General features: G+C 48.0%; 1 protein-coding gene across 1 annotated transcript in view; it reads right to left on the bottom strand.

Annotated features, from left to right (window-relative positions):
* TEK (TEK receptor tyrosine kinase) overlaps positions 1 to 14,658 on the bottom strand; it is a 52,481-nt gene that overhangs the window by 36,524 nt on the left and 1,299 nt on the right. The window contains exon 2 of the mRNA XM_083482220.1: positions 2,242 to 2,553. Coding sequence (XP_083338346.1) covers positions 2,242 to 2,553 — 312 coding nt within the window. The remainder of the gene's footprint in view (positions 1 to 2,241; positions 2,554 to 14,658) is intronic.

The following is a 14,658-nucleotide window of genomic DNA, read 5'->3' as shown; positions in this document are numbered from 1 at the left end:
AAAGTACAATTAATTTACATTTTTTTTTTGCTGAACAGCCAAGGGAAGGACATATAACACAGAAGACTCTACTGGGGAGAAAACAGATGTGTGACAAACGGCCCCTGGAACACATGGCAAAATGTCTTTTTAAGGCTAGAAGAGCGAGATCATTCTGAGGTTCTATTTTGGTCCTAAACATTAAGACATTCAGCTACACACACAATTCCTTGTCTGTTTCGGGAAAATTAACAAGGAAAGCTTTGTCTGCTCTGATAAAAAATCTGGAGGATGGGCTGGTGTCCTTTTGAAAAAAAATATATAATTAACGTACCGTATTTTTCGCCCCATAAGACGCACTTTTTCCCCTCCAAAAATGAAGGGGAAATCGGGGTGCGTCTTATGGGGCGAATGCCTGCAAGCCTCGCGCGCCCGGCAGGAGGTCCCACCGGGTGCGCGAGGCTTGGGGCGGCAGCCTGTCGCCCGAAGCACGGGGAGCCCTCTGGAGGGCTCCCCCTGCTTCGGGCGAGTGTCTGCAAGCCTCGCGCACCCGGCAGGAGGTCCCACCGGGTGCGGGAGGCTTGGGGCGGCAGCGGACTGCTTGCGCGCACCTAGAAGCTTGGGGCGTGCTGAGCTCAGCACGCCCCAAGCTTCTGCATGCCGGCAAGCAGTCCGCTGCCGCCCCAAGCCTCCCGCACCCGGCAGGAGGTCCCGCTGGGTGCGCGAGGCTTGGGGCGGCAGCGGACTGCTTGCGCGCACCTAGAAGCTTGGGGCGGGCTGAGCTCAGCTGGCCCCAAGCTTCTAGGTGCGCGCAAGCAGTCCGCTGCCGCCCCAAGCCTCCCGCACCCGGCGGGACCTCCTGCCGGGTGCGGGAGGCTTGGGGCGGCAGCGGACTGCTTGCCGGCATGCAGAAGCTTGGGGCGTGCTGAGCTCAGCACGCCCCAAGCTTCTAGGTGCGCGCAAGCAGTCCGCTGCCGCCCCAAGCCTTGCGCACCCAGCGGGACCTCCTGCCGGGTGCGGGAGGCTTGGGGCGGCAGCGGACTGCTTGCCGGCATGCAGAAGCTTGGGGCGTGCTGAACTCAGCACGCCCCAAGCTTCTAGGTGCGCGCAAGCAGTCCGCTGCCGCCCCAAGCCTTGCGCACCCAGCGGGACCTCCTGCCGGGTGCGGGAGGCTTGGGGCGGCAGCGGACTGCTTGCCGGCACGCAGAAGCTTGGGGCGCGCTGAGCTCAGCACGCCCCAAGCTTCTGGATTAGCGCAGCGCACCTGGGGGGGGAAATAAATTTTTTTTCCTTTATTTCCCCCCCTAAAATCTAGGTGCGTCTTATGGGCCGGTGCGTCTTATGGGGCGAAAAATACGGTAGTATGCAGTCCATGCCGAAACATGCCCAAAACTTTCAAAGGAGCACAGAAACAAAGCTTTTCATAATATTCCAACAACTGAAAAGGGTTTCCAACTACTTAGTTTTGTCAAGGGTTCCAGGAAGTTTCAGAACTCTTCTACTTCAAAACTTTTAATTTATCATGGACCTTTGATGAGATTGTGTTGATCACGTCCATTTGCATAAGATTGCTAGCTCCTGTAATTTAATGTCTAGGGATGACTCGGTCTAAAGATTTGTCTGGTCTTCCAATACTGAGGCTGCAATTCTTTTGCCACTTACCTGGGAGTAAGGCCCATTTGACTCAATTGAACTAATTTCTGAGTAGAGGAGGACTGTGTATTATCCATCTGATTTGCTCCAGGAAGGTCCCGCTTTTCTTTAGGATGTCCCTATTTTCACTGGAGAAATGTTGGAAGGTATGTCCTTCCCTGTCTCTCAGTCTCTCAGCTACAAATTTAAAGTTCAAAGTCTCGGTCTCTCTGTTTTAGAGGAGAGCCTAGGTCTATGCCTCTTTGTCCAGACTGTTAGATGCTCCAGCACTGTTTCTGACTGGGTCCAGCAAATCTGAATATGCAAATTCAGGGAAATAAGCTTGCAGGAATATGCAGGTGCCCCATATGGGGATCAAACCTGCAACCTTGGTGTTACCAGCACCATGATCTAACCAACTGAGCTATGGGCTAGCAGTCAAGGCTAGGCCTCTAGCCCTTGATAAAATGCACCATTCCCATCCCAAAGCTAAACTGGCGCTCTTCAAAAGAACCACGAGAAGCACCTTATCCTATTTAGAATTAATATTTGCCCATGGGTAACTACGGTTATCTATTTAGAGTCTATTTTCAAGCATGACACACCTTTTTTTGCAAATGCATAAGGTACCTGTTTGTTGCATCTTCATCGTATGTACCCTCATCGCTTTCTCTTTGAATTTTCCTTCACAGAAATACGCTCCGATGCTTTCGCCGGATTTTTCCCTTGGCCATACCACTTTCTTGGCTGCCCCTCTCGCCTCGTCTTCAGCCACGGCCAGGGGGTACGGGTGCTGGCCCATCAAGGCCTCATAGTCTCTCCCAATGGTGATCGAGTCCCGAGAACGCCATCTTGAGGTGATGCAGGTCAGCGACGTCTCTGAATCAGCCACGGTAGGGAGGGAATTGATCAGTATCAAGTCAAATGCTCCTTCCACATTACCTGGCAAAGAAAGGGGAAAGTTTGTTATTAAATTTCAAAGCACAGTCCGTTCTCTAACCGAGCTGCCAAACGGCTCCAGTGCTGGTGAAACTTTCTTGAGAACATCACAGGTACTTACCAATCAGCACTGTGCACAGCCGGCTTCTGCTGCAATGTCTGTGTTAATTGAGGTTGTTTCTGGAGAGATCCTGCTCTGCCCCAGCAAGGTATGTCAAGTGTGCTTCCAGCTAATATGTGATTTTGAATGCGCTGGGTAGTAAAGCATGTGATTACTCTTTGGTTTCACCTTTATGTTTAGAGTCAGCTGCACTCTGCATATGCGCAGTGGAACCTCCATAGGCCTACTAAGTTTGGTCAAGTTTTCAAAGAGCTTCCTGAGTTATAGAAGTAATGCGCTAAGATGCAGAAGACGAAGAAAGCCAGGGTTTCCCATAGGTTTTTAACATGTGCACTTCGGCTCTCTATCAAAGGGAGCGGGGCACATTTATGTATCAGCGTTTCTCCACTAGGGTAGGATGAAGCACATTGAAACACACTTATACTGGCCACTCCCAATGAGATTGTCACAATCACACTCTTTGAACAGATAGCTATGCATTACCTAATGGACAAAGAAAGCCTTAGGAAAAGAACATGCATAGTCAATTAATATATTAATGCTTTCTACAGAAATGATTGCTGAAAGAAATGCCTCTCATCATACGTTAATGGAAATACTTCTTTTATTGAAGTCATGTCTCTTAAAGTCTTCTTTGTTGCTGGTTTATTCCTACTATTTACTAGCAATGGGGCAAATTCAGGATGGATTAGCAAATGAAAGGGGAAGAGTCAATATATTTGCCCTTGTGGCATCTGAAAGGTAAAAGGTAAAACACCCCTGGATGGTTAAGTCCAGCCAAAGGTGACTGCGGGCTTGTGGGCCTCATCTCACTTTCAGGCCGAGGGAGCCAGCGTTTGTCCACAGACAGCTTTCTGGGTCATGTGGCCAGCAGAACTAAACCACTTCTGACGCAATGGGACACTGATGGAAACCAGAGCGCACGGAAACACCGTTTACCTTCCCGCTGCAGTGGTACCTATTTATCTACTTGCACTGGTGTGCTTTCGAACTGCTAGGTTGGCAGGAGCTGGGACAGAGCCACGGGAGCGCTCACTCTGTCTCGGGGATTCAAACCGCCGACCTTCCAGTTGGTTAGTCCGGCTGCTTCTGCTGCCGAGAGGGAGGTGTTCCAGCATGTGGCATTACCTCTCTTCTTCCCTGCCCTCAGATGAGTGGCAACGATTTGGGGAGCTCCCCGGCTCCTGCTGCAGCTGGGGAGTTCCTGTGTGCCACATTGCCAGCTGGCTTCCCCTGCCCCCCAGGGATAAGTCGAGCTGCAACGATGTGAGGAGCGCCCTGGCTCTCACCGAGCCTCTAAAATGAACCCTACAGTGTGCAAATGGTTCGTTGCAAGCACAGTTAACACCTCGTTAATGTAACCATAGTCCACCCTCCAATAAAACATTTCCTTCCTTTCTTACAGGGTTAATGTGCCCTTCTGAATTGCATCCCAGGCAAAAAAACCTTCAAGAGTTGAAACTTTCCCAATCATTGTATAGCCATGCTGCAAAGAGCTAAAGCTGAAATACAGCGGTACCTCGGAAGTCGAACGGAATTCTGTTCCGGAAGTCCATTCGACTTCCAAAATGTTCAAAAACCAAGGCACGGCTTCCGAGTGGATGCAGGAAGCTCCTGTAGCCAATCGGAAGCTGTGGAAGCCACGTCAGATATTTGGTTTGCAAAGAACGTTTGCAAACCGGTACAACTGTATATATTTGTGCCCATGACACAGCTGTTTAGCAGGCAGCTGTTTTAACGCCCTTGATTAAAATATGTTGACCTGAGAGCACTGAAGTGCTTTGTGGGTATCTCTCCTGCTCCAGACTCCACACTCTTAAAAAGCTTGCAACTTTAAATGCTCTAATGCCCGTGGGAAAGTTACCATCACTTTTGGGGGCTTCCAAGGCAGCATTCTTGCTTTAATACTTTGATTTCACTTCAGCCAGCTAGCAAGCTCAGACACGTCACTTGGTGTCCTACTCATTCATTTATCCCATATGTTTTGAGCGTTGGGATTTTATCAGGAACGTGGAGCAAAATGACCTGAATTCAGAACAAACCCACAGGGAGAGCTAGGAGACAACTGTCTGCAAAACGCTGAAGCTCCTCTGTGTCTCCTTCAAACAGACCTTTGATACCAGCTGTTCTTTCACCTCTCTATGAAGACAATTTGCCACTTGAGGAATAAGGATTTGAATGAAAGAGTCCAACCACCTCCATATCCTCCAACATTTCTCTGATGAAAATAGAGATGTCCTAAGGAAAAGCGTGACATCCTGGGATCAAATCGGAAACTGAGGCGGCTTCTGTAAATCTGAGGCTGTTCCTGGAAAAGAGGGACACTTGGAGGGTCTGCACCTCAACTTGATAATAATACTGGAATCACACTTGAGATCATGCCACAGCTACACATCTTACCTGATCAGACAATTTTATGAGGTAAAAGGTAAAGGTAAAGGACCCCTGGGCAGTTAAGTCCAGTCAAAGGTGACTATGGGGTTGTGGCACTCATCTCACTTTCAGGCCGAGGGAGCCGGCGTTTGTCAACTGACAGCTTTCCGGGTCATGTGGCCAGCAGGACTAAACCACTTCTGGCGCAACGGGACACCGTGACGGAAACCAGAGCGCATGGAAACGCTGTTTACCTTCTTGCCACAGTGGTACCTATTTATCTACTTGCACTGGTGTGCTTTTGAACTGCTAGGTTGGCAGGAACTGGGACAGAGCAATGGGAGCTCACCCTGTCACAGGGATTCGAACCGCCAACCTTCCAATCAGCAAGCCCAAGAGGCTCAGTGGTTTAGACCACAGTGCCACCGGTGTCCCTTTTTATGACACACACACACACACACACACACACACACACACACACACACAATATACCTTGTCCTTGTAAATCCAGTTCACTGAATACCTAGATTCAAGGCCATTATCCTGTTTTAGAACTTTGACCTTGACCCTCTTGTCAAGGTTCCACGTTCCACACATATTGTGGCGCTATATGAAAACCACTTGCTTCTCCAAGTATAATTTGCCACTCTTACTGCCTTCCAGTTCCAGAACACACGGCGATGTCCCCCACCCAAAGAGATTGCTGACTCCGTTTCTGTCTTGGTATGTCCACATGTTCTGCTCACTTCCTAGGAAGTACCGTATTTGGGATTGGCAGAGCTGAGGCATTCGGTCACAGAAAACCTGGCAGAATGATTCACACACCAGTTCACTATGTCGGCAGGTAATGCTGAAGACCAAATGAGAGAACCATGCCTATGCCCCTCTATTTGAATACCAGGGACAAACAGTATTCCCTATTTATAATGGAGAGCATTGCCCATAGTTCACCAATTTGCCTCCAGTGTGAAAATAGCTTAAGCTCAGAAAATATCCCAGCCATAAAAAAAAAACATGTTTTGTGTGTGTGTGCGCGTACGTGCAACTCACAAAATAAAATTATGGAACACAATCACGCTGCCTAAGAAACTGTTGACATGTTTTTGCAGAATAATCATTAAGTTTCCTTTCTAACTTCACATTTCCTCCCTATCAGCTTCGTATGGAAGGTGGAACAGATTACAACTTTCCAAGAGAGATAACAGACAGGGCTTTTAAATTATTATTTTCCCCCGTTGAAACAGTCCCCTATTTAGCTCGCCTCTTGTGTAGCCTCTTGATTTTGCTAAGTGGAGCAAAGTTGCAAACAGCATTTCCTTTTGCTCTTAGTTCCTTTTGCCCTGATATATTTTTCCTCTTTTGGTTTTGCTTTCTAGGCTTTTAGGTACTTCTGTGTGGTGCTGTAGAATTGTTACTGGAAATCGACGTGGCTATGTTTGAGAATGATTGTTATGCATTACTTTATCTAAAAGTGACTGGCCTGAGTCTCATGCGTGTCACTGAAAGGGGAGGGTTTCGGTTACTTTTTGAAGTATCAGTTCATATTCAGGTAAATGTTGTTGCACTACAAATCCCATCATTCCCGACCACAGGTCATGCTGGCTGGAATTGATGGGACATGTAGTCCAACATATGGGGGGGCACAGGTCCCCTACCCCTATTTTCATGGATAAAATTGTTTGAACTTGGGCATGATACTCCCAATCTGGGCATGCATATAAAATCAATGCAAGACAATAGTTCACATTAACTTTTCCATGTAAAATGCACATGAATTGTTGTGTAGGGAGGCCTCCCAGGCATTTTTGCTGTAGCACCACAATTAAGGCACTGGAAGGCCACAAAACTGAGTAATTAGTGAGATTCGGAACAAAACTCCCTGGTCCTGAATGGGGCAACTGTGCCCCTGAAGGACCAGGTGTGCAGCCTGGGAGTCATTTTGGAGTCACAGCTGTCCATGGAGGCACAGGTCCATTTTGTGTCCAGGGCAGCTGTCTACCTACCAGCTCCATCTGGTACGCAGGATGAGACCTACCTGCCCGCGGACTCTCTTGCCAGAGGTGTGCATACTCTGGTTATCTCCCGCTTGGACTATTGCAATGTGCTCTACGTGGGGCTACCTTTGAAGGTGACCCGGAAAGTTCCGAAATGCGGCAGTTCCGAAATCCGGCAGTTAGACTGATGACTGGGAGCGGCTGCCGAGACCACATAACACCGGTCCCAAAGGACCTACACTGGCTCCCAGTACGTTTCTGAGCATAATTCAAAGTGTTGGTGCTGACCTTTAAACAGCCTTGGTCCTGTATACCTGAAGGAGCATCTCCACCCCCATCGTTCTGCCCGGACACTGAGGTCCAGCTCCAAGGGCCTTCTGGCGGTTCCCTCACTGCGAGAAGCCAAGTTACAGGGAACCAGGCAGAGGGCCTTCTCGGTAGTGGCACCCGCCCTGTGGAACGCCCTCCCACCAGATGTCAAAGAACTAAACAACTACATTACATTTAGAAGACATCTGAAGGCAGCCCTGTTTAGGGAAGTTTTTAATGACTGATGGTTTAATGTATTTTTAATCTTCTGTTGGAAGCTGCCCAGAGTGGCTGGGGAAACCCAGCCAGATGAGCGGGGTAGAAACAACAACAACAACAACAACAACAACAACAACAACAACAACAACAACTTGAAAAGAAACTCTTGCATGGGCTGGTTGAGAACCCTCTCAGTGAATATTCAAATCCCCCCAACAGATACAGTTGTCTGAGCCAATCTGAAAAACATATTCTTCTGCCACTTTGTCAATATCTAGATAATATAGCCAATCCATGATCCAGAAAATTGGAGTATTATTATTCTCATATGGTTGCTGTGTACTGAAGAGACAAATCAGGCCTTCTTTTCACCTTGAACTCACCTGAACGCATTTCCGTCACCTCTCAGGTGGGCACCGTTGCCATTATAAGAGAACAAGGAAGGTGATCGTAGGGAGTTTTGCCCAGTGGCATTGTGGGCACCTACCATGCGTCCGGGGGTGCATGTATCCGGGGGGCAAGGCTCAGAGTGTGGAGGGCAAATGGAGCCCGTGCCCAGCCCATGCTGCCACCGGCCCACCACCACCAAGTGGGGCCGCGCTGTGCCCCTTCTCGCCCACAGCCCTTGGTGAGCATAACTCACATGCACCCAAAGGACACACTCATGCTGCCTTGTGATGCTGAGAGGCTGTGGGAGGAGGGAGGGCACATGCTTGTCGCATCCTCCTCAGCCAGCCCTGCGGCATTGCAAAATGGCGTGGGACTGGCAGGGCAGCAAAGAGTAAAATATGCCCCCACAAAGGTACTCCTGGCCACTGCCCCGCTGGCCTTCCCCAAGCGACGCCACTGGTTCCGGCACCTCTTTTTCTAGAAAAATAGCACTGAGCTGAATCAACCTATACCTTCCGTGGTGTTGTCAGGAGGTAAAAAGGTAAAGGAAAATGACCCCTGGACAGTTAAGACCAGTCAAAGGTTTGGTTTTTGTAATGTATCACCACTTAGGGTAACGATCAAGGTTTTAAGTAAGTTACAAGCAAAACCAATTTCGATACAGGAATGTTTAGGGGAGGGGAATAATCATTTCCCATTTTGCGAGTCCCGTGTTAACAGTTTTGTGTGACACCTTTAAGATTAACCAGTTTGAAACGGGAAACGCCCATCAAACTGTATTTGAAAGGGGTAAAGGTAAAGGTACCCTTGACTGTTAGGTCCAGTCGCGGATGACTCTGGGGTTGCACACTCATCTCTCTCTATAGGCCGAGGGAGCCGGCGTTTGTCCACAGACAGCTTTCTGGGTCATGTGGCCAGCATGACTAAACAGCTTCTGGCACAACGGGACACCATGACGGAAACCAGAGCGCATGGAAACGCTGTTTACCTTCCCGCTGCAGGGGTACCTATTTATCTACTTGCACTGGCATGCTTTCAGACTGCTAGGTTGGCAGGAGCTGGGACAGAGCAACAGGAGCTCACCCCATCGCGGGGATTCGAACCGCCGACCTTCTGATTGGGAAGCCCAAGAGGCTCAGTGGTTGAGAACACAGCACCACCTGCATCCCTAAGGAGGATAGGGCTGTGGACAATATGTCCTGGGCTCCACCCAACAGAATATGCAGGATAGTCTCCCAAATGCAGTAGGGTTAGCTTACCACATTTTGAAGCAAGCAAGACACTACACCTTGCTACCTACCCAAGGGAGGAGGTGTCAAGCCACTGTCAAAAACTGTGTATCATGCATCGAAAGAACGCATGAGGGGGCTTGAGGAACCACGTAGGCTAGCGGTGCCCCCCCCCCATCATGCATTTGGAGGGTGTGTGCATAATTTCATACACAGATTCCCTTTGGGTGTTAGCCATATGTGTGGGCCGCCGTCGGGGGGCTTTCTCATTGTGCCTGGTGAGAAAAGGCCTAGGGTCATGCAGCTCTGTGACCCCTGCCCTCATGCATTCGTTAAATTTACTAACATCTTGTTTGAACCCCCCTAGCCATGGGGCTGTGGTGCTTGTGTGACCCTGACTCAAAATTAAGAGAGAATTGCTTGTGCAATAGCCTTGTGACATGTGGAGATTTCAAATAACATATTTAACGTTTTCTGTGGAGGGAAAACGTTGCATACTATTTTTAAAAAATGGCATACAGTGGTACCTCAGGTTAAGTACTTAATTAGTTCCGGAGGTCTGTACTTAACCTGAAACTGTTTTTAACCTGAAGCACCACTTTAGCTAATGGGGCCTCCCACTGTTGCCGCGCCGCCGGAGCACAATTTCTGTTCTCATCTTGAAGCAAAGTTCTTAACCCAAGGTACTATTTCTGGGTTAGCGGAGTATGTAACCTGAAGTGTCTGTAACCTGAAGCGTATGTAACCTGAGGTACCACTGTACCGTTATAAAATATGGATATGCAATATGAATATATTGTGCAAAGGTGTCTATCTGAGTCATAGTTTGCCCAGTCTGTTTGCCGGGACTGCTGTTGTTTTGTCTAAGGCTACAATGCTATGCACATTTACTAGGAAGTAAGTCTCGGTGAACACAGTGGTGTATACTGTACTTCTCTGTAAGCTGGTTTAAGATCAGGCTGAACGATAAGCTGCCTTGTTGTGTTAATTGTGTGAGGGAGCTGACATGCAATGCACCATGGGTCCGCCTTTCCCTGGTGTTGCATGGCTTTCCTGCCCCCCAACAGCTGTGTGTTGAGTGTGGACAACTGAGCAGGGGAACCCTGTTAATACAGACCTTTCTGTACATGAAATATTCAGTGGAAGCTGGAGCACCGATGGTGCAAGACTTATACAAAAGCCTATGCACGAAGAGCTGCACGTACAGAGGTCCATATATCCAATTCATGGGGCATGACTGCCCACTGAGCCTCTTGGGCTTGCTGATCAGAAGGTCGGCAGTTCAAATCCACGCAACAGAGTGAGCTCCCATTGCTCTGTCCCAGGTCCTGTCAACCTAGCAGTTCGAAAGCACACCAGTGCAAGTAGATAAGTAGGTACCACTGCAGCGGGAAGGTAAACAGCGTTTCCATGAGCTCCGGTTTCCATAATGGTGTCCCTTTGCGCCAGAAGCAGTTTAGTCATGCCGGCCACACGACCCGGAAAGCTGTCTGTGGACAAAAGCCAGCTCCCTCGGCCTGAAAGCGAGATGAATGTTGCAACCCCATCATCGACTTAGACTGGACTTAACTGTCCAGGGGTCTTTTACCTTTACCTTTTGCCTTCACATAATTCATTTATGAAGATGGCTAAAGTGTAACTGTGTTTGCTTAGTGACAATTACTGGTTCCTTGCCTTCCTAATTCTCCCACCACTATCAAATATAGGAAGCAAATGTTGTTGAAATGTGAGAGGGGGTTGAGGCTGGCAGAAGGCGGTCTCTGAGGCAGCGCCTAATCTGTGGAATTTCTTTTTTCACAGAGCTGTGCCTGGTAATCTCATTGCATAGTTTTTGTCCCACCTCTTTCACTTAGCCTGGGACACCCAAGAAAGGTATTTTTAAGCCATGGTCTCTTCTTATGATTGTTATTTGTGTGTGTGTACATTTTAAAACTGATTTTAAAATGTATATTTATATTGTTGAAATATTCCCTGGAACCTCATGGGACTTTATGGCAGGGTTAGAAACTCAGATATATAAGCTAGGTGCCAAATGGCTCCTTAAACCAGGGTTAGGGTTGCCAAAATGGAATGCCTCGTTGCCATTTTGAGGCCGGACGGCTCGAAAGTTGTATTTCTCAATACTGTGGTATACCTCAGGTTAAGTCCTTAATTCGCTCCGGGGGTCCATTCTTAACCTGAAACTGTTCTTAACCTGAGGTACTACTTTAGCTAATGGGGCCTCCTGCTGCCGCCGCGCCGCCGGAGCACGATTTCTGTTCTCATCCTGAAGCAAACTTCTTAACCTGAAGCACTATTTCTGGGTTAGCGGAGTCTGTAACCTGAAGCGTATGTAACCCGAGGTACCACTGTATGACTTTTTGGCTCGTAAAATTCATTTGGATTGTGCCAATAAAATATAACGGATAGAATTCGGCAGGATGTGTTGCTGGTACAGTCAAACCTTGGTTGCCGAACCCCTCTGTTTTGGTACGTTTCGGCTCCTGAAAGCAGAAAACCTGGAAGTAAATGCTCCGGTTTTCGAACGTTTTTGGAAGCCAAACGTCTGACGCAGCTTCTGCTTGAGTGCAGGAAGCTCCTGCAACCAATCGGAAGCCGCGCCTCCATTGTCGAACATTTCAGAAGCCAAACGGTCTTCCAGAACGGATTACGTTCGGCAACTGAGATTTGACTGTATGTGGAAATAGGCCAGATCCTAGGATCCCCAGGCATGCGACTCCAGATGGTGGAGACATCAGGCACTATCCTGGCACCCAGGTATCTTCACTTGGTTGCAGGTGGTCGAGCACCAGGTGCAAAATGCAGCTGGTGCCTGGCTAATTTCGAACACAGATTTATGGTGAAAGGCAGATAAGAAATCCTAGTAATAATAATATTGCTACATGTCGTGGCATACGGAGTTTAAACCACGACGCGGGTGGCGCCGTGGGTTAAACCACAGAGCCTAGGACTTGCCGATCACAAGGTCGGCGGTTCGAATCCCCGCGACGGGGTGAGCTCCCGTTGCTCAGTCCCAGCTCCTGCCAACCTAGCAGTTTGACAGCACCTCAAAGTGCAAGGAGATAAATAGGTACTGCTCCGGTGGGAAGGTAAACGGCGTTTCCGTGCGCTGCTCTGGTTTGCCAGAAGCGGCTTAGTCACGCTGGCCACATGACCCGGAAGCTGTACGCCGGCTCCCTCAGCCAATAAAGCGAGATGAGCGCCGCAACCCCAGAGTCGGTCACGACTGGACCTAATGGTCAGGGGTCCCTTTACCCTTTACCTATGCTGGTAGATTTTGCATTCTGTTGCTTTCACATAATGGCTTCACTCGGCATTTAAGGGCATTTTTGTTTATCGGAGTTACACCTATGTCGGAATTGGGAATACATTCCTTCCTTTATTGCCTACAGCAGCAGTTTTTTTGGCAGATCTATGGGGTTACACAAGGAAAGGGAGGGAAAGCAATTTCTTTGGCAGCCGTGCTCGGAGGCCTTGTCCCCACCTTGGAACAAGGGTGGAGTTGATTTTCGCCTTCTGGGCAGTGGCAACACCCGCAACAGACCTCCTCCCTTCTTTCCTTCCCCACCACCACTTGGGGGCAAGGTTAAGCGAGTTTTAAAAGCTCTGCCATTGACTCTCCTGCCTCTCCTGCTCAGGGGGAATGTCAATACTGTTTTCCTGGACTCCGCCTGTTGTATCTAAAGGAAGGCGTATTTGCATTGTCTTCCACGGCTCGCCCCAGGAAACATGATATCACACTTGAACAAAAGCGGGAAAGCTGACAGATCTATTGAGATGGGTGTGGCTACATAACACACCTAAAGCAGCCGAGCCGTGTGGATTGGCGGGTTTTCAGTGCTAGGGCTTCTCCTTGCCTTCATTCCTCTCCCATTCCCACCTACGCCTATGTAATTTTAAGGGCTAAATGTTGAGGTTTCAAGGACAGAGCCAATGGGACAGTTACCAAAATAAGTATCTTCAGGGCAGCTGCTCATCATACAAGAGAAAAGATTCTCACCGGGGGAGCAGAAGGGGTACAGTAGCTGTTGTTGTTTTATATAAAGAGCTGCAGGTGTGCTAAGTTCACTTTAAAAAACTAAATAAAGCTCCATTTATTCCAAAGAGGACCGAGTGGGGAAAATGGGGTGTGTCCTCCCCCCTGCTTTTATCACCACACTACCCCTGGATAGTACCTTAGGCTGAGAGAAAGACACAGAGATTGGCCAAGGTCACACAATGAACCTCATGGGTGCTGATCAGGATTCAAACCCAGCTCTCCGTGGTGGAAGTTTACCATTTGTCCAATACCCCACATGGAGTCTCAAAAAGTGCATTTCTTTTCTCCAAAACTGACTTCTGTTCAGACATATGGGCTTTCTGTATGCTGGCAGCTGGCCTTCTATAACGTTTTAACATACAACCTAACATGACACAAAGCATCCTACGATCTCTGCTTTCTCGTCTGTTCAATAGCAACTTTTTAGCCTGAATAAATTTGAGGCCTCACTAGATGCAGGGTCTCCTAACTCATTTGTGAATCACCAAGCAAGCTGCAAGCTAAGAGCCGAGCATATTTAAACCTGTTGATTTTTAACAGGCTGAAATTCATCTCATTTTCTCTTGGATTGTACCCATTGTACAGATATTTACACAAAGACCATACTTGTGGAACCACTGTGTATTCGGACAGGTATGAAGGTTAGCATTTGTTACGGACTTTTCTGCTGTGTTTTCTCTTCAAGTGCTTGACGCTCAATGAAGCTAATGTGGGGATGATGTTCTAGTACTGTAAAGCCTTTGCCCACCTGGTGCCAGGTGACAAATTCCACCATTCCTGACCACTGGAGTCCAACAAAATCTAGAGGGTGCCAAGTTAGAGAAGGGCTGTTCTAGTAGTTCATCAGATACAGATTTTGTTGCTCCCAGAAGAACTGAATAGAAAGTTTTTGGAGGTGAACTCTAGACTCCTTTTTTGTTATTTATAGCATGTTTTTTGTTATTTATAGCATGTTTTACAACCTAGTTTTCAAATTTCCTGAACCAACGCACAAGTATTCTTTTTAACAGAGGGGACTAGATCATAATAGAAATATCATAAACACGGCAATGATTTTGGCATCAACCCTCCAGAGTAAATGGTTAGCAATAAGTGATGGCGTGTGAAAAAAAACTGCTCCCTCCCCTTCTTATTTCCCCTCACAAGCATACTGTGCAATGGGCTCCTCTTATTCCTATTGTATGGATGGACCAGTGAGGTAAGTAAAAACGTATTGGATAAACTCATTCAGTGAATCCATGGCTATGGAGGATTTGAACCCAGACCACCTGAGTCAACATGCTAGTTATCACAAGTTTCACTCTACTTTTCTTATTCCACCTGCCTTGCTTCGCAAAGTTTTTCTTATAGTGCATCCCTATAAACAGCTCCTTTAAAAAGCCAAATTCAATGGGACTTACTCCTGAGTGAGTATAAAATTGGTCCCATCTCAAG

Source organism: Podarcis liolepis, assembly GCF_965112155.1.
Source record: "Podarcis liolepis genome assembly, chromosome: 17".
NCBI classification, from domain to species: Eukaryota; Metazoa; Chordata; class Lepidosauria; order Squamata; family Lacertidae; genus Podarcis; species Podarcis liolepis.
The sequence above is the reverse complement of the archived record's forward strand: the minus strand, read 5'-3'. Positions and strand labels throughout refer to the sequence as shown.